The sequence below is a fragment of the Fringilla coelebs genome (genome assembly GCF_963513975.1).
Source record: "Fringilla coelebs genome assembly, chromosome: 12".
Classification (NCBI taxonomy): domain Eukaryota; kingdom Metazoa; phylum Chordata; class Aves; order Passeriformes; family Fringillidae; genus Fringilla; species Fringilla coelebs.
In genome coordinates this window covers 12,717,429-12,733,500 of record NC_140038.1, presented here as the reverse complement: position 1 = coordinate 12,733,500, position 16,072 = coordinate 12,717,429, and the positions used below count along the sequence as shown (strand labels likewise).

General features: G+C 45.7%; 1 protein-coding gene across 4 annotated transcripts in view; it reads left to right on the top strand.

The window, feature by feature from the left end:
- The window catches only part of HOMER2 (homer scaffold protein 2), a 56,255-nt gene extending 48,124 nt beyond the window's left edge, over nt 1-8,131 (top strand). For all 4 annotated transcript variants that reach the window (XM_084213831.1, XM_084213830.1, XM_084213832.1 and 1 more), the window contains 2 exons: nt 509-589; nt 1,582-8,131. In XM_084213831.1, the coding sequence (XP_084069957.1) occupies nt 509-589; nt 1,582-1,770 (270 nt within the window). In that variant the 3' untranslated portion in view covers nt 1,771-8,131. The remainder of the gene's footprint in view (nt 1-508; nt 590-1,581) is intronic.
- Nucleotides 8,132-16,072: the final 7,941 nt, after the last annotated feature.

The following is a 16,072-nucleotide window of genomic DNA, read 5'->3' as shown; positions in this document are numbered from 1 at the left end:
GGGAGTGTTTCTCCATCCAAGTTCCATGGTGTGTTTCTCAGAGCTGTGCCATGGAGGAAAGCCCATTGCACCTGTGTTCTGTAATGCTGTCTCTGTGTGTGCAGCTGGGAAAGCCACCATATGTCATTGAAACTGTCTGATTTGCTCTTTGCTACCATCTATAAATTGCTTGCAGCATTACAGCCATTCAGATTTCTCTGGTATTTAATACATCTTTTGCATAGTTACATGCTTTAGGTTAAGATTTTATTAATAGAATTCATGGAATTCATGCAAGAGATGGGATTACATTGCCTGTTTTAGAAATAGAAAGTAAAAAATGTAGTGAAAAAATGTATTCTTGGAGAAAATTAGCAATTTTGGAATGCAGGCAGGTTATTTTGATTATTTTCCATCCAAATACTGTGCAGAATACAATAAAATATGCAAAGCCATTTCAGCTTTTCTGATTTTCATTATGTTTTAAATTGAAGCTTGCACTAATATTTTTTCTTTTATGTTTTCAAAGGAACTGGAAGAGCTCCGAAAGCAGGGTGAAATTATACCAGAGCTAATGTCAGAATGTGAATCTGTATCTGAACAATTACAGGTACAGTTAACAGTGAAATTAGTTTCAAAATAGCTGCTACCTTTCCTTGACTTTTTTTTTCCTTGCAGCTGTATGCATTTCTCTATTCAGACTTCAGTGTTTCAAGGCAAGAGAAGTCCAGTTTGTGAAAGCAAAAAATGCTAATTGCATGCAAAATACACAGTGCCATTCCCAGCACAGGAGTGATGAAATAGCTCCACTGCAGGAATTGCTTGGCCTGGGATCAGGGAGCATCCATCTCCTGCAGTTCCAGGCTGTGTCCCATGTTTCTGCTGGTCTGGAGCTGCAGCACTGCCTCGTGTGCTGAGCAGCTCCCCAGGACTGGGGGTGATTGCTGCAGTGCAGCAGGGCAGGCCTGGAGGAAGAGGCAGATGGCTGCTGGGACATCCCTTTCCAGCTGTGACATCCCTGCCCCAGGCAGCAGCTGGACTTTGGGCATTGCCTCCTCCAGTTGGGTCTTGTGGAAATGCACTAATTTAATGCATGAAAAGAGAACAAAAATGAGCAGTCTCATCGATGAGGTAAAATCCAATCAATAAATAAGCCATCAGGCAAAGCAGAATTTTGAAAAAAATTACCAATAAATCCCAAAGTGCTGAATAAAGCAACTTTTTTCCTCAGACAGTATTTCCAAGGTTAAACCACCGTAGATAATTCTGTATGTAATTGATGGCACGGTGTCTAATTCTGCCACTGTAGCAATGACACAAATGTATGCACAGTTCATGTTTAAATCCAGCTGAGTTTGAAGATACCAACCAAATGACAAAGTCTGATGCAAAGCATCTTTTCCAGTTAATCTGTGTCCCTTCCTGTGTGGGCTTTTAATCTGACAGGCTCATGTCAGTTGCTCTCAGAGGTGCTTGGGTTAATCAGTTTACAGAAGTTGGAGAAAACTCTCACAGCCCAGCTGCCATTTGTTGCTTTAATTTCTGAAATGCTGCTCATCCCCCTTCTCTATGATTCATCTTATCGTCTCTTTTGTCTTTAAGGCTGCTGAGAAAAAGAACAAAGATCTTGAAGAGAAAGTCAGAACGCTAAGGACAGAAGTGGAAGAGAACAAACACAGGCAGACCAACCTTAAAACTGAATTAAAGAATTTTTTAGATGTACTAGACGGGAAGATAGATGAATTACATGATTTCCGACAAGGACTGTCTAAACTTGGGGTTGACAATTAGATGGCAATAGATCTTTTTTGTAATCTAGGGTCTGGATGTTTGATGTTTTGTTGATCCCAAACGTGTGTTTTACAAAATATAACTAGAATGTTCCACTTGTTTGCATTGGTTTTGTACATAGAGGCTGAAATTTTGCTGTGGGGTTTTTTTTTTGGTGGTTTTCTTTTTTTTGTTTGTTTATTTACCAAACCAATCATGCTGCTCACTGAGTTCTGTTGAGATTAGAAACTTTCTATATTGCTGCTCTGGCTTTGTGGGGTTGGGAACAGGTAGAGGGTTCTGTCTCAGGAATCTGGAACTAGATCTACCTTAAAATGAATATGCAGTTAGTTGTTGCAGGGAAATTTATATCTTTCTTAAGGGCTGTTGCAACCATAGAAACAGAAAAGAAGTCTTTTTCTTGTCTGGACTATCAGCACTCTTAGCAGAATTGACTTTGTTCCGTGGTGGAGCAGAGAGATTAGCTGGAGCCCCTGCAGTTTGTAAAATGTGCCTGTGATGAGCTGCAGTCAGGAGAATCACTTCTCACAGATACCAGGATCTTTAGGGACCATGTCAATCAGGCCCAATTCAGCCAAAAAAAATGCAGTGGATTTCAGATAACCTCTGATGGAGGTTTTGTGTGCTTGCCTGGGCCCATACAGCACAAAGTCAACAATGCAGAAATGAGTTTCAGCTCGAAGTCAGTGAGAACAGCTTCTCTTGCTTAGCAGCATCTCCTCTCTCTGGCCTCCAGTTTTGAACCCATGTACTTCCATCATGATGTGCATCTCTGAAAAATGCCCACCTGAGTCTGGGCACCAGATATTTGTTTTTAACAGTGTTATGTTGCTGGTTTGCCCAGGACTCGTGCCCCTCTGCGTGCAGCTTGATTGCTGTTGATCTGCAGCAGTGAGGAAGGAGACATGGCTCTGAAGAGCATCATCAGGGTACTGGAAGGTGTTGCTCAGGAGCAAATTTCTGCCCAAGAGACTGGCAGGGCAATGGCCACGGGAAATTCAAGTCCTTTCCTGGGATTTCTGCATTCCCTGGCAGTAGGGTAGGAATTAGCCACCAAGTTAGGTTGTACAAAAAAAAACCCCTCAACCCCAGAGGCAGAAATGCTCTTTTATTCTTGAACTGATTATTCAGCAGCTCTGAGAGCGTATTGAGAAATGCAAGCTCATACCCTGGCCTTCAGTGAGAAGGAATTTCAGTTCATCACAGGCAGGGATGTAAAAAAGGGTGAGAGAGGAGAATCCAGCCCAAACCTTGCTCTTTCCCCTAGGACTTCCTTCAGCTTCGTTCTCTTCTTTCTCCATAACCTGTTTTGAGAGTGTTTAATTAATTAATTCAGGAAAGTACTTCTGTGTATGTGAGATTGTAATTTGCTTGATTCAGAAGACAGTTTGGCTAAACACTGTTTTAGTGCTTGCCAGCAGGGACTGATATAAAATGGCCACGCTTTTCTTGGAATTTCTGGGCTTTTTCCTTTTTTTGGCGCATCTTGATTATAAGAGTGACCTTTAAAAGAAAGGTGGGTTGTAGATGAAACATGCATTGAATACTTTTTTGCAGATGAGCATATAATCCCCGAGGTGGAGATAGGATCTGCAATTGTCCCTTGAATTTTCATTTCATCGCTTACTGTTACGTTATCTTCATTGCCTCTTTTTTAGAATGGACTTTGAGTATTTCTGCTTTTACTCCTTTGAAACAATGGATGTGAAGCTAGGACCTTTCATAACCATTATGACCATTTGCATCTCTATTTTAAAGAATTGATTTAGGCCATTGATATTTAAAAATAAAAATAAAAATCAGGTACATAGCATGTAGGCGTGTGAAAATTAGACTTTGCCAGCATGGAAGATTCAACAGTTGCATAATGTGGGGTTAGATCAGACTTCTCAAAATTGAAAATGACGTCAGCAAGTGTGTGGTTGTGCACAAGTAGTCTCCATTTTTAGTCTTTTTATTTGATAGAAAGTCAGATATACACCATAATTTAGCAGGCAGCTCATCCTGCTTCTCCTCTCCTCCCATGCTGCTTTTTGGTCCCTGCATCAGCTGGGAGCCACAGGATAACACAATTAAGAGCTGCAAGCAATACTGGCAGTCAGAGCCCTGCTCCTCCCAGTGGTTCATGGCTTTTGCACCAAGGACCCTGCCCTAGCTTCCTTTCACTGCTGAGTGATCTTAGGGCTTCTCTGTTTGTTTCAACAGAAATTGTTTTGAACATGATGCTGGGCTGCAGCTGGATGCAAAAGGCTCTGTGAAAAAACTACGTTGTTTGGTTTAATCCAGATCTTTGTTTTCCACTTTAGTCAGGTCTAGCTCAGATCCAGTTCATTAGGAATGTATTAAGCCACTCTTAAATTGCAAGAGAAGTGTTTCCATGGGATTGCATCAATTAAACAGATGGAGTTTGGTGGTGGCACATTAAGCCTGTGCATAGCTGTGTCACAGGCAGTTGTTTCTGGGTGCTTAGTGCCCACCAGAGGAGCAGTGGAGTGTCCTTAAAGAAATCCCTGCCCTGTCTCCTCTGCCTTGCCCCAGGTGTATGTATCACATATCTGCTGTTGCTCTGATGTTCAGTCCTTAGGGATGCCTGTACACAGCTTTATGCTGTGGGAAATTCTGTCCTTCAAGCCTCCAAGGGCTTGCTATAATTGCCTTCTTTCTTTTTCATTCCCAGCAGCAGTAAGTTGAGGGCTTCTGTGTATAATCACTTAAACTCCCCCAAACACCATCTCTTTTAAGCTTTCCATCTCTTTCCTTGGATTTTTCCTCTTCAAGAGAAAAAAAAAGAATGGCAGAGCATGCTCTCAGGAGTGTCTGGGCCCAGCTGCATCTGCCCTCTCTGGCCTGTCCCTGTCCCTGTCCCTGTGCCCTCCCAGGGGACCGACGGTGTCACGCACTGCGTGTTCCTCGGTGCTGTCTTGGCCCAGCACTGACCCCTGTGCCAAGCTGAGGCTCACACTGCTCCTCTGAGACTCATGCCAGCGCTGAAATGCCTCCTCTGTCCTGATGGGAGCACCAGGACAGCCAGCCTTCCCCCACCAAAGTGCACTGACCCTCCTTTTGTGCACAGCTGGAATTTCACCCGTCCCTGCAGGCACCCTGAGTTCAGCTGGCTGACACCTGCTTAGGGCCGGCCCTAAACACTGCCAGGGCCAAGAAATATCCATCCCTGTGGAAGAGAGGATCTGCAGAGCTCGGTTTTACCTGGTACACAGTGCTGGGCTGGTCCTGGTCTCCCTGTGCCTGTCAGCAATGCCGTGCTCGGCGCTCCGCTCCCACCCAGCCTGAGCACATTTACAATTTACAGGGGGTTCCCTTTCTGGACACAGGTTTCTCCCTCTGAGTGGTTTTCATGGCAGGATCTCTCCTACCTCACTTACATGGTCTTTCCTTAACAAAGGATGTGTTCTTGGCACTTCCCAGGTGGGTTTCTGCCAGCTGCACCCCACGGGTCCTGCCGTGCTCCCGTCCTGCCTGCCTGGCATCTCAGCCTGGGAGCTTCAGCAGGAAAAATCTGGGCTGTGACACTGTGACACCAGGACAGAGTGACTTGTGAGCTCTGGGTGAGATGCTTCTTTGAGGTGGTGTTAGAGCTGCTGAATAATGCTAGGGTTTGAGGGGTTGTGACAAAAGGAGAAATAAAAACAGGTGCACCTTGTGTTACATAAAAGCAGGAGGGACGTAAGAAATGGATAGAGTTATTTTCAAGGGGAAAGAATATTCCATTAGATACATTATGTCACTTTTTGGAAAAATACCTTAGTCTCATATTAGGAATAAATGATTTCAAAATGAAAAAGTGGAATTTTGTTGCACAGCTCAGAATAAAGAAGGTTAACCTTTTTGGGTTTTATTACTTGGCTGAATCTTTCTTTGCCAATTCTGACTCAACTTCACAAGTAGTTCTGTTTGGCCTAGAAGTGCATTTTCAGCAAATGCAGCACTTTGCAGTGTTCTGTCTACCCCTAATTGGTGTCTCCTTTTTACTTAGTGAGCTCACTGAAAGAAAACTGTATTTTCTTCAAGAAATTCAACACCACCTGTCCTTTTCTGTATCCGAGCATTCGAAAGATGTACTTTCTAAAAACAGCTTTACACTGGGTTCATCTGTGGCCAGAAAACAAATGTTATTTAGAGAATATCTTTTTTTTCTGGACAAACACCTGATTTGGCTTTTATGTGAGTGATTTAGGGAGAACAATTTTCTAAAGCTGCTCATTGAATTAAGGTGAGCAGGAGGGGTTTCTGCTGTCCTGCCTGCTGTCCCTGCCGCTGCCATTGTCTTACAAGGGTACCAGCCAAAGCACTGGTGGTGCTCAGGCAGGGGCTCACCTGCCCTGTGCAGTGACTGCTCCCTGGCTTGTTGGGCTCAGGGAACACTGGCAGCAGGGCACAAATTGTCCAGAGACTTCTGCTCTCTTCTCTGTGCTGTTTATTTATTTCCCAAGTGTTCGTTTCTTTTCCTTCTTAATTTTTTTGCCACCTTTGGCCGCATCGTAAGTGACGGAAGGAAAAATTCCCTGTTCCTGTCACCACCTTGTAGTGGTGGGAGTTTCTCGGCTCTTCCAAAGAGTTATCTTGGCAAAACTCTTCAGAGCATCAGTGGTTTGTGAGGAGCCTATGGAGGAACAAAGATAAATCCCCTGCCAGGGTGAAATGCCTCGCTCAGCTCAGTGTGTGCCCAGGGCTGAAGGGAAGGGGTGTAAGGGGAGGCAGCAGCAACAGCAAATTTTTGGCTATTGTTTCAGCAGAGATTTCAGAGACAGATGTGCTCTGCCCTCGAGCTCTGGATGGCCACACTGACCCACCAGCCCCCCTGCCTTTGTCCAGGCAGTTCCAGGCTTGTCAGGCCTGTAAATATCAGAATTCCTCAGCATATCACACAGGGGGGTGTCAGGGTGCCAGGACAGCACTGAGCTGGTTATGGGCAGGCACTTCCAGCCAAAAACAGGGAAAGCTGTTCTTGTCCCATGGGGCCTCAGCAGTGGCAGGGACCTTGCAGAAGGGCAGGTCCAGCTTTTGGGAGCTGAGGGGCAGCAAGGAGTCCAGGCTGGACCTGCAGGGTCTGGCTGTGGGCACGATTTAGCAGTGGTCAGACAGAAAGCTACCCCAAGGTCCTTTTTCTTTCCATGGATGGTGCTCAACAAGCACCTGTGTGCCAGGCAAGGCAGCCCCAAGGTGAATCCAGACAGCCCTGCAGGCACAGAGCCCCATTTGGCACCCCAGCCTGGCCAGGGGTGCTGTGCCGTGCCCCAGAACTCAGCGGGGCTTCAGGCTCACTGCTGGAATGTAAACCTGACATGAAGTTTGCACATCTTCAGTCCCATTCTCTGCAGCAAATGAGGAGTGAGATAGAGTCAGGAGGTGAATGATAACTGTGATGAAGGTGCTTCCCAAAGGAGGACTCTCCTGCAGGCTGTGGGCAGAGCTGGTCCTGGCCAGGAGGGCTTTGCTTGCATCCCTGGGGGATGTTGGATGTCCAGCCTTTGATTTTCTACTGTGTTTTATGTTAGCTCTTCTACTTTTATTTTTTTCCTTTTTTCTTTTTTTTTTTTTTTAAAGCAAGTAGCCTGAACATACAATCTTCAGATGAAGGTGCCTATACTTCCAAAAATTTTATATGCACACTTTGAAAGTTAGTTGATTTAGTTACCTAATAATAATGGTACATCCAAGAAAGGCACTTGAGAAAAATCTGTCTGCTATTGTATTTTTGTTTGGGTTGGGTTTGTTTGTTTTTGTAACACTGGTCAGCAATAATTATTTTAGCCATATACTAGCTAAAAAGACTGATAAGTAAGATTTGTGAACTAAGCTTCTAAGTTTGCAGGATTTTGATTAACCTGGGTATGTGATGAGGAAGCTATGCTCAGTAAAAGAGTATTTTGCAGCATTTAGATGTTTTCATTTAATTGCCTAATAGTGATCATGAACATAATATTCTATAAATCTCATCATGAATGACAAACAAAGCACATCGTTTTTAACATGAATATATCCCTTGTAGTTGAAAGGTCTGAGAGTGTACTAGTGTGGTCTGCTATACCAAAATATTTAGATTATTATGAGGTTTTAGTACTAAAGGTAAACATACACCCTGTTTTTACTGTTTCAAGTAAAGTTTAGTGAATGACAATTTGTTGATATACAACTGTGGGAAAACACTGCAGTGCTCTAAATGTATATTTTTATTTGGGTTTATTATATTTAGTATATGTTTCAATGAAAACTGAAGTGTTTACTACAGTTGGATCATTGTAAAAACATCTCTTACCTCATTTTGTCTGCTGTAAAAAAGTACTATCCTCTTTTTTTTTCTTTTTTCAAATTGACCATAGACAGTCAATGTTAATATTTAGACCCCTAGTAGCAGTAAATGCTGGGTTTTATATCTATAAAATGAAAACTTGATTTTTTTCTTTATGAACTTATTATATAACTTCGTGATTTTTATCTGATTTTATTGTAACATAAAGTTGTTTTATGTAAAAATATATAGTTTAAGTAAAATCTCTTGTCTCGCTGTCTTCATTGACTTCAGAAAATGAATATCTTTGGGGCTGTGAGTCTGAACTCAATGGAATGCTGTCCTTTGATCAGAATGGGATTTTGGTCTGGATGTGTGGGATCAAGACTTGGAAGTTTCCAGATCTCTTTCTCAAGTGGTGGAGTTTTAAAATGTTTGCCTTGCTTCACTTTGTTCCATTAGCCCAGTCAGAGGGGATGCAGGATCAGTGGTACTTACAGGACTGGAAAAGTAGAGTGTATAAATATTTGGAGATGAAATTTTGGATTTATTGAGAGCTGAGAGAAGCCTGTTGTCAGGCAGAGGCTTTTTGTTGCCCTGTTTGGGGTGTGCTCAGGGCTGAAAACCCTCCTGTGATTGCTGCAAGTGATGCAACTGCCCCTGGAGGCAGCTGGAGCTGGAATTGTCCCTGGAGGCAGCCCCTGGGACTCGGGGTGAGCCCTCTGTGGAAGGAGGGATGTTTGGGCAGCTCATCAGCACAGGGCAGATCTGGGAGCCCTGGGGGAGGCTGCTCCCCAAGGCTGCAGCCCAGGGACCCGGCACACAGCAGCACATCCTGGGAGGGAGCAGCGCTGGGCTCAGCAGACAGCAAACACAGCCTGCTGCTCAGCAGGGCTGTGCTCCTCACACAGCCCCAGGCTTGCTGTCCCTGCACCGGGCCAGGCTTCCCCAAAGGAAATGAGAGGGTCTGGGGGCTGCAAAGGGGCTCTGGCTCCTCATGCCTGTGTTACTCTGGGCTGCAGGGCTGCAAATGTCAGCTTGGGGGTGAGCCAGAAACTCGCCTGCCCCTGACCTTTAGTCAGAGCTTTTCTACCAGCAGCCATCAATAGTTCTGACAAGCAGTACAGCAAATTCTTGCAGACTCTGAAAAGCCAGGGACTACAAACCAGCAGCTACAAAACCAGCTCATGTGCATCACAGTAAAATGTGAGTAACGGTCTCTAATTCTTAGCAAAACTCACCTCCATGTACCTGTTTGGATTTGCATAATGATGAGTGTTAGTACAACAGAAGAGTCTGTGAGTGCCTCCCATCAGCTACAATGATCAGAAGCCAGCCCTGTTCTGTTCCTGGCAAGCTGGGGGTCCCACAGGGGGCATTCCCGCTCATCCATGCACAGGCAGTGCCTCTGCTGGGCACAGAGGCGCCTCTTTGGTGCAGCCACACCTGGCACTTCTGCATCCTCTCTGCCTCATTAGGCCCAGGGCTCATTTTTAGCATCAGACAGTCTCTGGTTTGTGGGCAGGGCTGCTCCTTGCCAGCTGCTCACAGTGCGAGTGACCTGGGGTTCCAAATGAAACAGCCTTCTCTGGGATCTGTGGTGAGTGATAGCAATATCTGCTGCTGCTGTCTGTGAACCTTTAATTTTCATGTTTGCCTGGATTCCTGTCAGGAAGCTCAGGAGCCTCCTCAATGGACTGTGTCCTTCCAGAGTCAGACATTAAAAAGTGTTTTACCTGACTGTGGGCTGCTGAGCTGTGATGTGCCACCTCGGGAGGTCTGATGGAAACATGAGGTGAACTTTAAATCAAATGTTTGACTCTAAATGGATGAACTACCCTTTAATATGTACTCCTTTTGGAGGCTTTGAATTCCTTGAACAGCATTGGAAAAGATAGGCTGTAATTTCCTTCCTTTTGGAGGAAAAGCCACAGCATGGCACCGTGCAGGAGGCCTGTATGAAGGCAGTACAGGATGAGATCCCTGGGCAGGAGCAGGCTTGCTCTCTCCATAACACATGTAGATGGTGACTAGGTTGAACTTACATAAAATTCAACATTATTCAGTCCCACACACTTTTAATTTCCCATGCTTTTCATCTAAAGGCATGTCTGCACCAACAAGGGAAGAAAGGAAGATATGTTAATTATATATTATTAGCTGTCTCCCCACTTCCTCGAAGACTTGAACATTTTTTTCAAATTCACTGCATACATTTTCTTTTATTTCTTTTTACTCCTGAAAAGTAGCCAAAATCTTGTATAAAATTTTAATTATTTGCAACATTAAATATCCTTTACATAAGCAGCATTGCCAACCAGAGCAGAAGAGCAGCATCAGTGATACTAATACGTAATGGGCTGTTCTCCCGAGATCAACTGAAATGTTAACATTAGATACAAAAATGTGTCAGCAGCAGCTGAAAAAGCAAGGACAGGTGATGGCAGGAGCTCAGCCTGACCTGCAGCAGTGGTGCAGCCCCACTTCAGCCACCCAACCCACTGGAGCAAAGTCCAGCCATCCTTCAAAAACAGAAAAAAAATGCCCTGCCAGGTGCACTGCCAGGTTTGATTTCAGTGAGCAAGGCTAAAAATGGCCATCCCAGGCTGGTGAGGGCTGTGCCAGACCCTGCCACACAGTTTTCCACTTTGTCATTAACCACGTCAGGGCAGCGCTGCCATGGAGCTGTTCAGGCTGGGGAGGTCTGAGCGCTGGTGGGTTTTAAAAGCACAGCCAACCTTTGCAAGGCAAACATTCCCATCCTATTGCAATAATGCATTGCTGGGAACGAGGGGTGCTCCACTCTGACCTCTGAATTTTTCAAAGACAGATCTTCGTGCTATGAAATTCCCTTTGGGTCTCAAAACTTATCCTGAACACTGAACATATCTCAATAGCGTCAGAAATGTTAGATCTCCTCAGAAGCACCGTCTGCAATGAAATGATCTCTAGATGGAAACCTGCATGTTGAAAATCAGAGATTTTTGTGAGCCAACATGAGGCCCAGCTTCTGCTTTTGAGGCTGTATTCCAGTTGTACTGGCACATCTTACAGAAGCAAGACACATCTTACTGAATCAATCATGCTCTAGCAGAGCTTTGAGACCACCACAAAATGGATCTCTTCAAAAATACCAGCCCTCCTGTGGAGCAGTGGTTGTAGCCAGGATCCCAGAGCTAAATCCCATGCAGCTTTCCAGGACCACGCTTCCATGTCTGTGGCTGGATGCCAGTCAGAGTGAGGGCTTAAAACCCCTGAACAGCGTTTCTTGAGAACGGTTTGCATTTAATTAATCAAGTTTATGAGCAGATACATCTGTTGGCACATGAAGCACGTTGAATTGAGTATTTTTGTTTTCCTTTTGTGTCCTCTCCATTCATTAGTACTGGCAGTCTATGAAAAAGAAATCTTTGGCTGCTGTAATCAAGAGAGATTGAGCTCTTGCTTTTCCCCTGACTTTTCATCATTGAATATGATTTGTGGCATATGCCCTGGATTGTGCTTAATGTATGCTGGCTAGAGGGAATTCAGACATTTGGGGAACTATAAACAATAGCAGCACTGGCAACCTTTTTGCATTATCATGTCACACTGCAACGTATCAGCTTTCAAAGCTCTTTACATTTTGTCTTTTGCCACTTATTTCATTGCTGCCATTAGCTGTGGCTTTAATTTTTCTCTGCATGCAGGTTTGTACTGTTCATTAGCCTGAAGATGAATGCTGCAAAACAGGATGTGGAGCTCCCTGAAGAACAGAGACCTTTCCAATCCTGATCATCTATAGCAGTGTTGGGTGCATTTATAAAGATAATCCCCGGCTCTGAAACCTGAGAAATTGCAGTGATTCACTAATCACTCCTAGTGCTGTGGAGGCCTCATGGTCACTAGCACAGTCATTTCAGTGGGTGGGGAAGGCTTTAGGACAGGGCTCAGAGACAGAGCAATGATGTTTAAAAGCCAGAAGGGAAAGAGCAGCTCTTTTCTCTGCAGCACATACCTGCTAGCACAGGCAAAGAGCTCCTTTGGGCAGAGCAGACAGGATGCACTGTGGGCTCCTCACCCTGTGTGCCTGCACACCTGGGCACACCTGGGCACACCTGGGCACGCCTGGGCACACCCGGGCACGCCTGGGCACACCCCTGCACACCCCTGTACACCCCTGTACACCCCTGCACACCCAGGCACACCCGGGTACACCCCTGCACCCCCTTGCACCCCCCTGCACACTCCTGCACACCCGGGCACACCTCTGCACAGTTCTCAGGACTTCCATTCCAGCTGAGTGGGCTCTGGAGAAAGGGATGGCACAGGGAGGGATGGCACAGGACTGGGGGTATGGCACAGGGAGGGATGGCACAGGGAGGGATGGCACAGGACTGGGGGGTATGGCACAGGGAGGGATGGCACAGGGAGGGATGGCACAGAACTGGGGGTATGGCACAGGGAGGGATGGCACAGGACTGGGGGTATGGCACAGGGAGGGGGGGAATGCACAGAGCTCTCCCGTAGGCCGGGAAGCGTAGGCACTGGATCCTATTTCACTGTCACCTCTGCTTGCAGGAAGAGGCTGTGGGAAGGGCAGTGACTCACTTGCTGATGAATAAGTGATTCTAGCATGTCTCCAGGAGTGGGACAGACTCATTTCCTCACCCCCGGTGTCTGCCATGCCCACTGCCACGGAGCCCAGACACACGGAAACCGCCCTGCTGGAGCTGGAGCTGGAGCTGGCAGCCCTTCCACTCCTGGGTGAGAAGAGCATGGGAACAGGGGTGACAGAGGCTCAGAGAAACGCCCTTGCAAGGCACTGCAAAGTCACCCGTAGGATGATGTTTAGACTATTGCCTTGGGATAGAAGGGAGCTGCAAACATCTTTGTGACACTGAGAGTGATTAACTGATGCTATGTCACCGACATGTTTTATGAAAAATCCTTTCCACAGGATTTTTCCTCCTGAGAAGCTGAGGAACAAATGTAAACAACGATTATCTGCTGCTGTGGAATGCAACAGGTGGATCTGAGATTGGTCTCATATGGTTGTTTCTAATTAATGGCCAATCCCAGTCCACCTGGCTCAGACTGTCTCCATCAGTCCGAGCCTTTGTTATTCATTCTTTTTCTATTCTTAGCCAGCCTTCTGATGAAATCCTTTCCTCTATTCTTTTAGTATAGTTTTAATATAATATATATCATAAAATAACATCCTGAGACCCTTGTGGTCACCGTCACAACGCTCAAATGGGGGGAACCCCAGTCTCCAGGAGGACATGGGGGTTCTCTCCCAGCCTCCCACAGCCTTTCCCCAGACTGCTCCCCCTTCGGCAGGGCAGCACTGGGCGCTGCTGTGGCTCCTTTGTGCCACAAGGGCCTTGCTCAGGGCTGGCCCCGAGCCACAGCCGCTGAACGGGATCACCTGCAGGCAGCTGCCCTGGGAGGATGCTGTCCCCCATCTTGGCACTTTAATGCACACTCGTGCACACTGGCTCACACTCTTGTACACCACCCACACTCGCTCACACCCTTGCACACCACTCACACACTTGCACACTGCTCACACTCACTCACACTCTTGCCCACTCACGCACACCCAGACACAATGAGCAGTTTGTGGCACGCTCTTAGTGCAAGAGCAAAGGCTTGCTAAAGAGGGCTTGTTTTACAAAGCATTTTCACAAGTAGCTGAGCTGTTAATGTCACTGTTACCTGAGCAGATTTAATTGTGTTGCTTCTTGCTCTCAGCTTAGCGCGACACGCTGAGAATGAAAATCACATACCTTTTTGCCAGGAAAAAAATGCCGTGTTCTGGAGCAGCTTTTGAGTGCTTCCTCCAGGGATACATTCACATATTGTTCTGAGCAGTTTTTGCTGCCAAGGTTTGCTGTGGCATTTATTAAAAAATGCTTTCAATACCGTTCACCTTTTATCACCACCATGGGTTTAGCTGAAATGATGTGTCCCTCTCTCCAACACCACGTTATTACTGTGCGTAGTGCACCGATGTGCTCTTGGATGCATATGCAACTTTTGGAATTAAATCCATGCTTTTTGAGTGAGGGCATGCATAGCCTTAAATCCCGTTTTCTCCAAAGGGTGCACACACTTACCTTCCAACCATATTGCAGAGGAAGACTGAAAAGAGAAGCATTTCCCAGCTTTTTGTTAGTTCTAATCCATGTCTTCCTACTCATCCTCTTTGTCCTTCTTTCTCCTGGTCTACACGTGCATCTTTATATTTTAAGGGATAAGAGAAGGAAGTGATTGAAGGATGGATCATGGGTGCTGCCCTGAAAACCTTCACCACTTCAAGCCCTTCTATTCAGAGCTGTTCCATAGTCCCCACAGTCCCACAGGTCCATGATGTGACACACTTGCTCAGCCCTATAAGTCTGGGTCACTTCAAAGTGTTCACACTCAGATTTTATTTGCTTGATTCAGTACCATTTTGAAGAAAACAAAAGGTCAATATTCAGCTTATGGGCCAGCCCCGTGCACTGAGCTGGAGGTTTTGTTTTGGAGAAGCTTCATAAAGCCCAAAAAGCAGCATGTGGACAGAAATGGTGACAAACTCAAGGCTGCACCAACACCACCTGCTATGGCCACAGTGCCCAGCACTGCTGCCACAACACTTCTCTTGCTGTGATCAAAGAGAAGTCTGCTCTTAGTCAGACTAAATAGCTTTTTTGAATACATTAGCTTAAAACCTCTGTAAAAATACTGGCAGCTGCTGTCTGGACTGCTCTCATCATAGTGAGAAAGATCACAAGCCACAGTGATACTGATTTATAGAAACTGATCTCTTTACCTCCTGACTGGAATTTCCAGCAAATTTGTGCATCATTAATTCTTTAAAGCCAGACAACTGTATTTTTCAGTTAAAAAAAAATCAATATCTGCAGATGGACAATTAGGGCAGACTGTTCCCCCCAAGGGATTAACTTACTAGCCCAGAGTGAGGTAGTTTGAGAAAGATATTTAATGTCAAAAAGATGTCCCGGCATTTTTCCAGGTTAATATTGAACTGGTCTGGTAGATCTGGTTATCACAGATCCAACCCATCAGTCCAGTTTCTGCTCTTCTGTCCATCAGCCCTTGCACTTTGCTGACAGTCTATGGCACCAGTAGCTGCACCAGCCATAGAGGTGAGAAGAGATCTGCTGAAGCCTGAGTTCAAATCCAGATTAATTAATTTATCCTCTCTCCTTTTGGCACTTCCAGATGGTTTTCTTGAGTGCCCACTGGACACTGGGACTATTTCTTACCCACCCTCCCGTTCACAGCCCACTGTGGTCATGGTCACAGAGACACAGAGGAAAAATCTGAGGGCAGCTTAGAAAGGTTTTTTGAGTGTCCTTACATTTGGGCATTTCTCAGTAAACAGGCTGTGGCTTCCCCTGCAGAACAAACTGAGCCTCAAGGCAGCAGGACACTGAGCTCACCTGGCTCAGCTGGGCACGGGCTGCAAACCTCTCCCTGCCACAGCAGTCAGCAACACCAGCAGCACCCTGGAGTGTTTATCTGACCTGCTTAGAAAGACTTCCAGTGACAGAAACCACCTTTCCAGGCAACCTGTCCCTGCACCTCTCTGCTCTCATTGTTTGTTAGAAAGGTTTTCCTACCATTACCCTGAATCATTTCAGCTGTAATTTAAGCCCCTTATCTCTCTGTGAACACGCAGAACAAATTACTTCCCTCCTCTTTGCAGCTGCTTCTTATGTATTTGAAAACTGCTCTCTCACCTTCTTCTCTTTAGGCTAATGGCAGTGCTCCTGGTGTTTACCTTGGCCGTGCTTCTGACATCCAGGAGATTTGGTGATGCAGCAGCTACTCTGCTGAGTAGGATCCATTAAATCTTGGTAGAGAACCAGGCAGTGAGGATTACTTGATAGAGGTGAAATCTTCTACACCGACCAGAAAATTGCAGCAGCAGCCCATTTTCTAGAGCAGTCCTGCTGGCTGTCCAGCAAATAAAACAGGCTTCAGAAAACATGTGGGTACAGCACTTTCTGAGTGGATTTTCAAGGATATTTTTCAGTCAGGGACGTAGAGCTCTGTTGG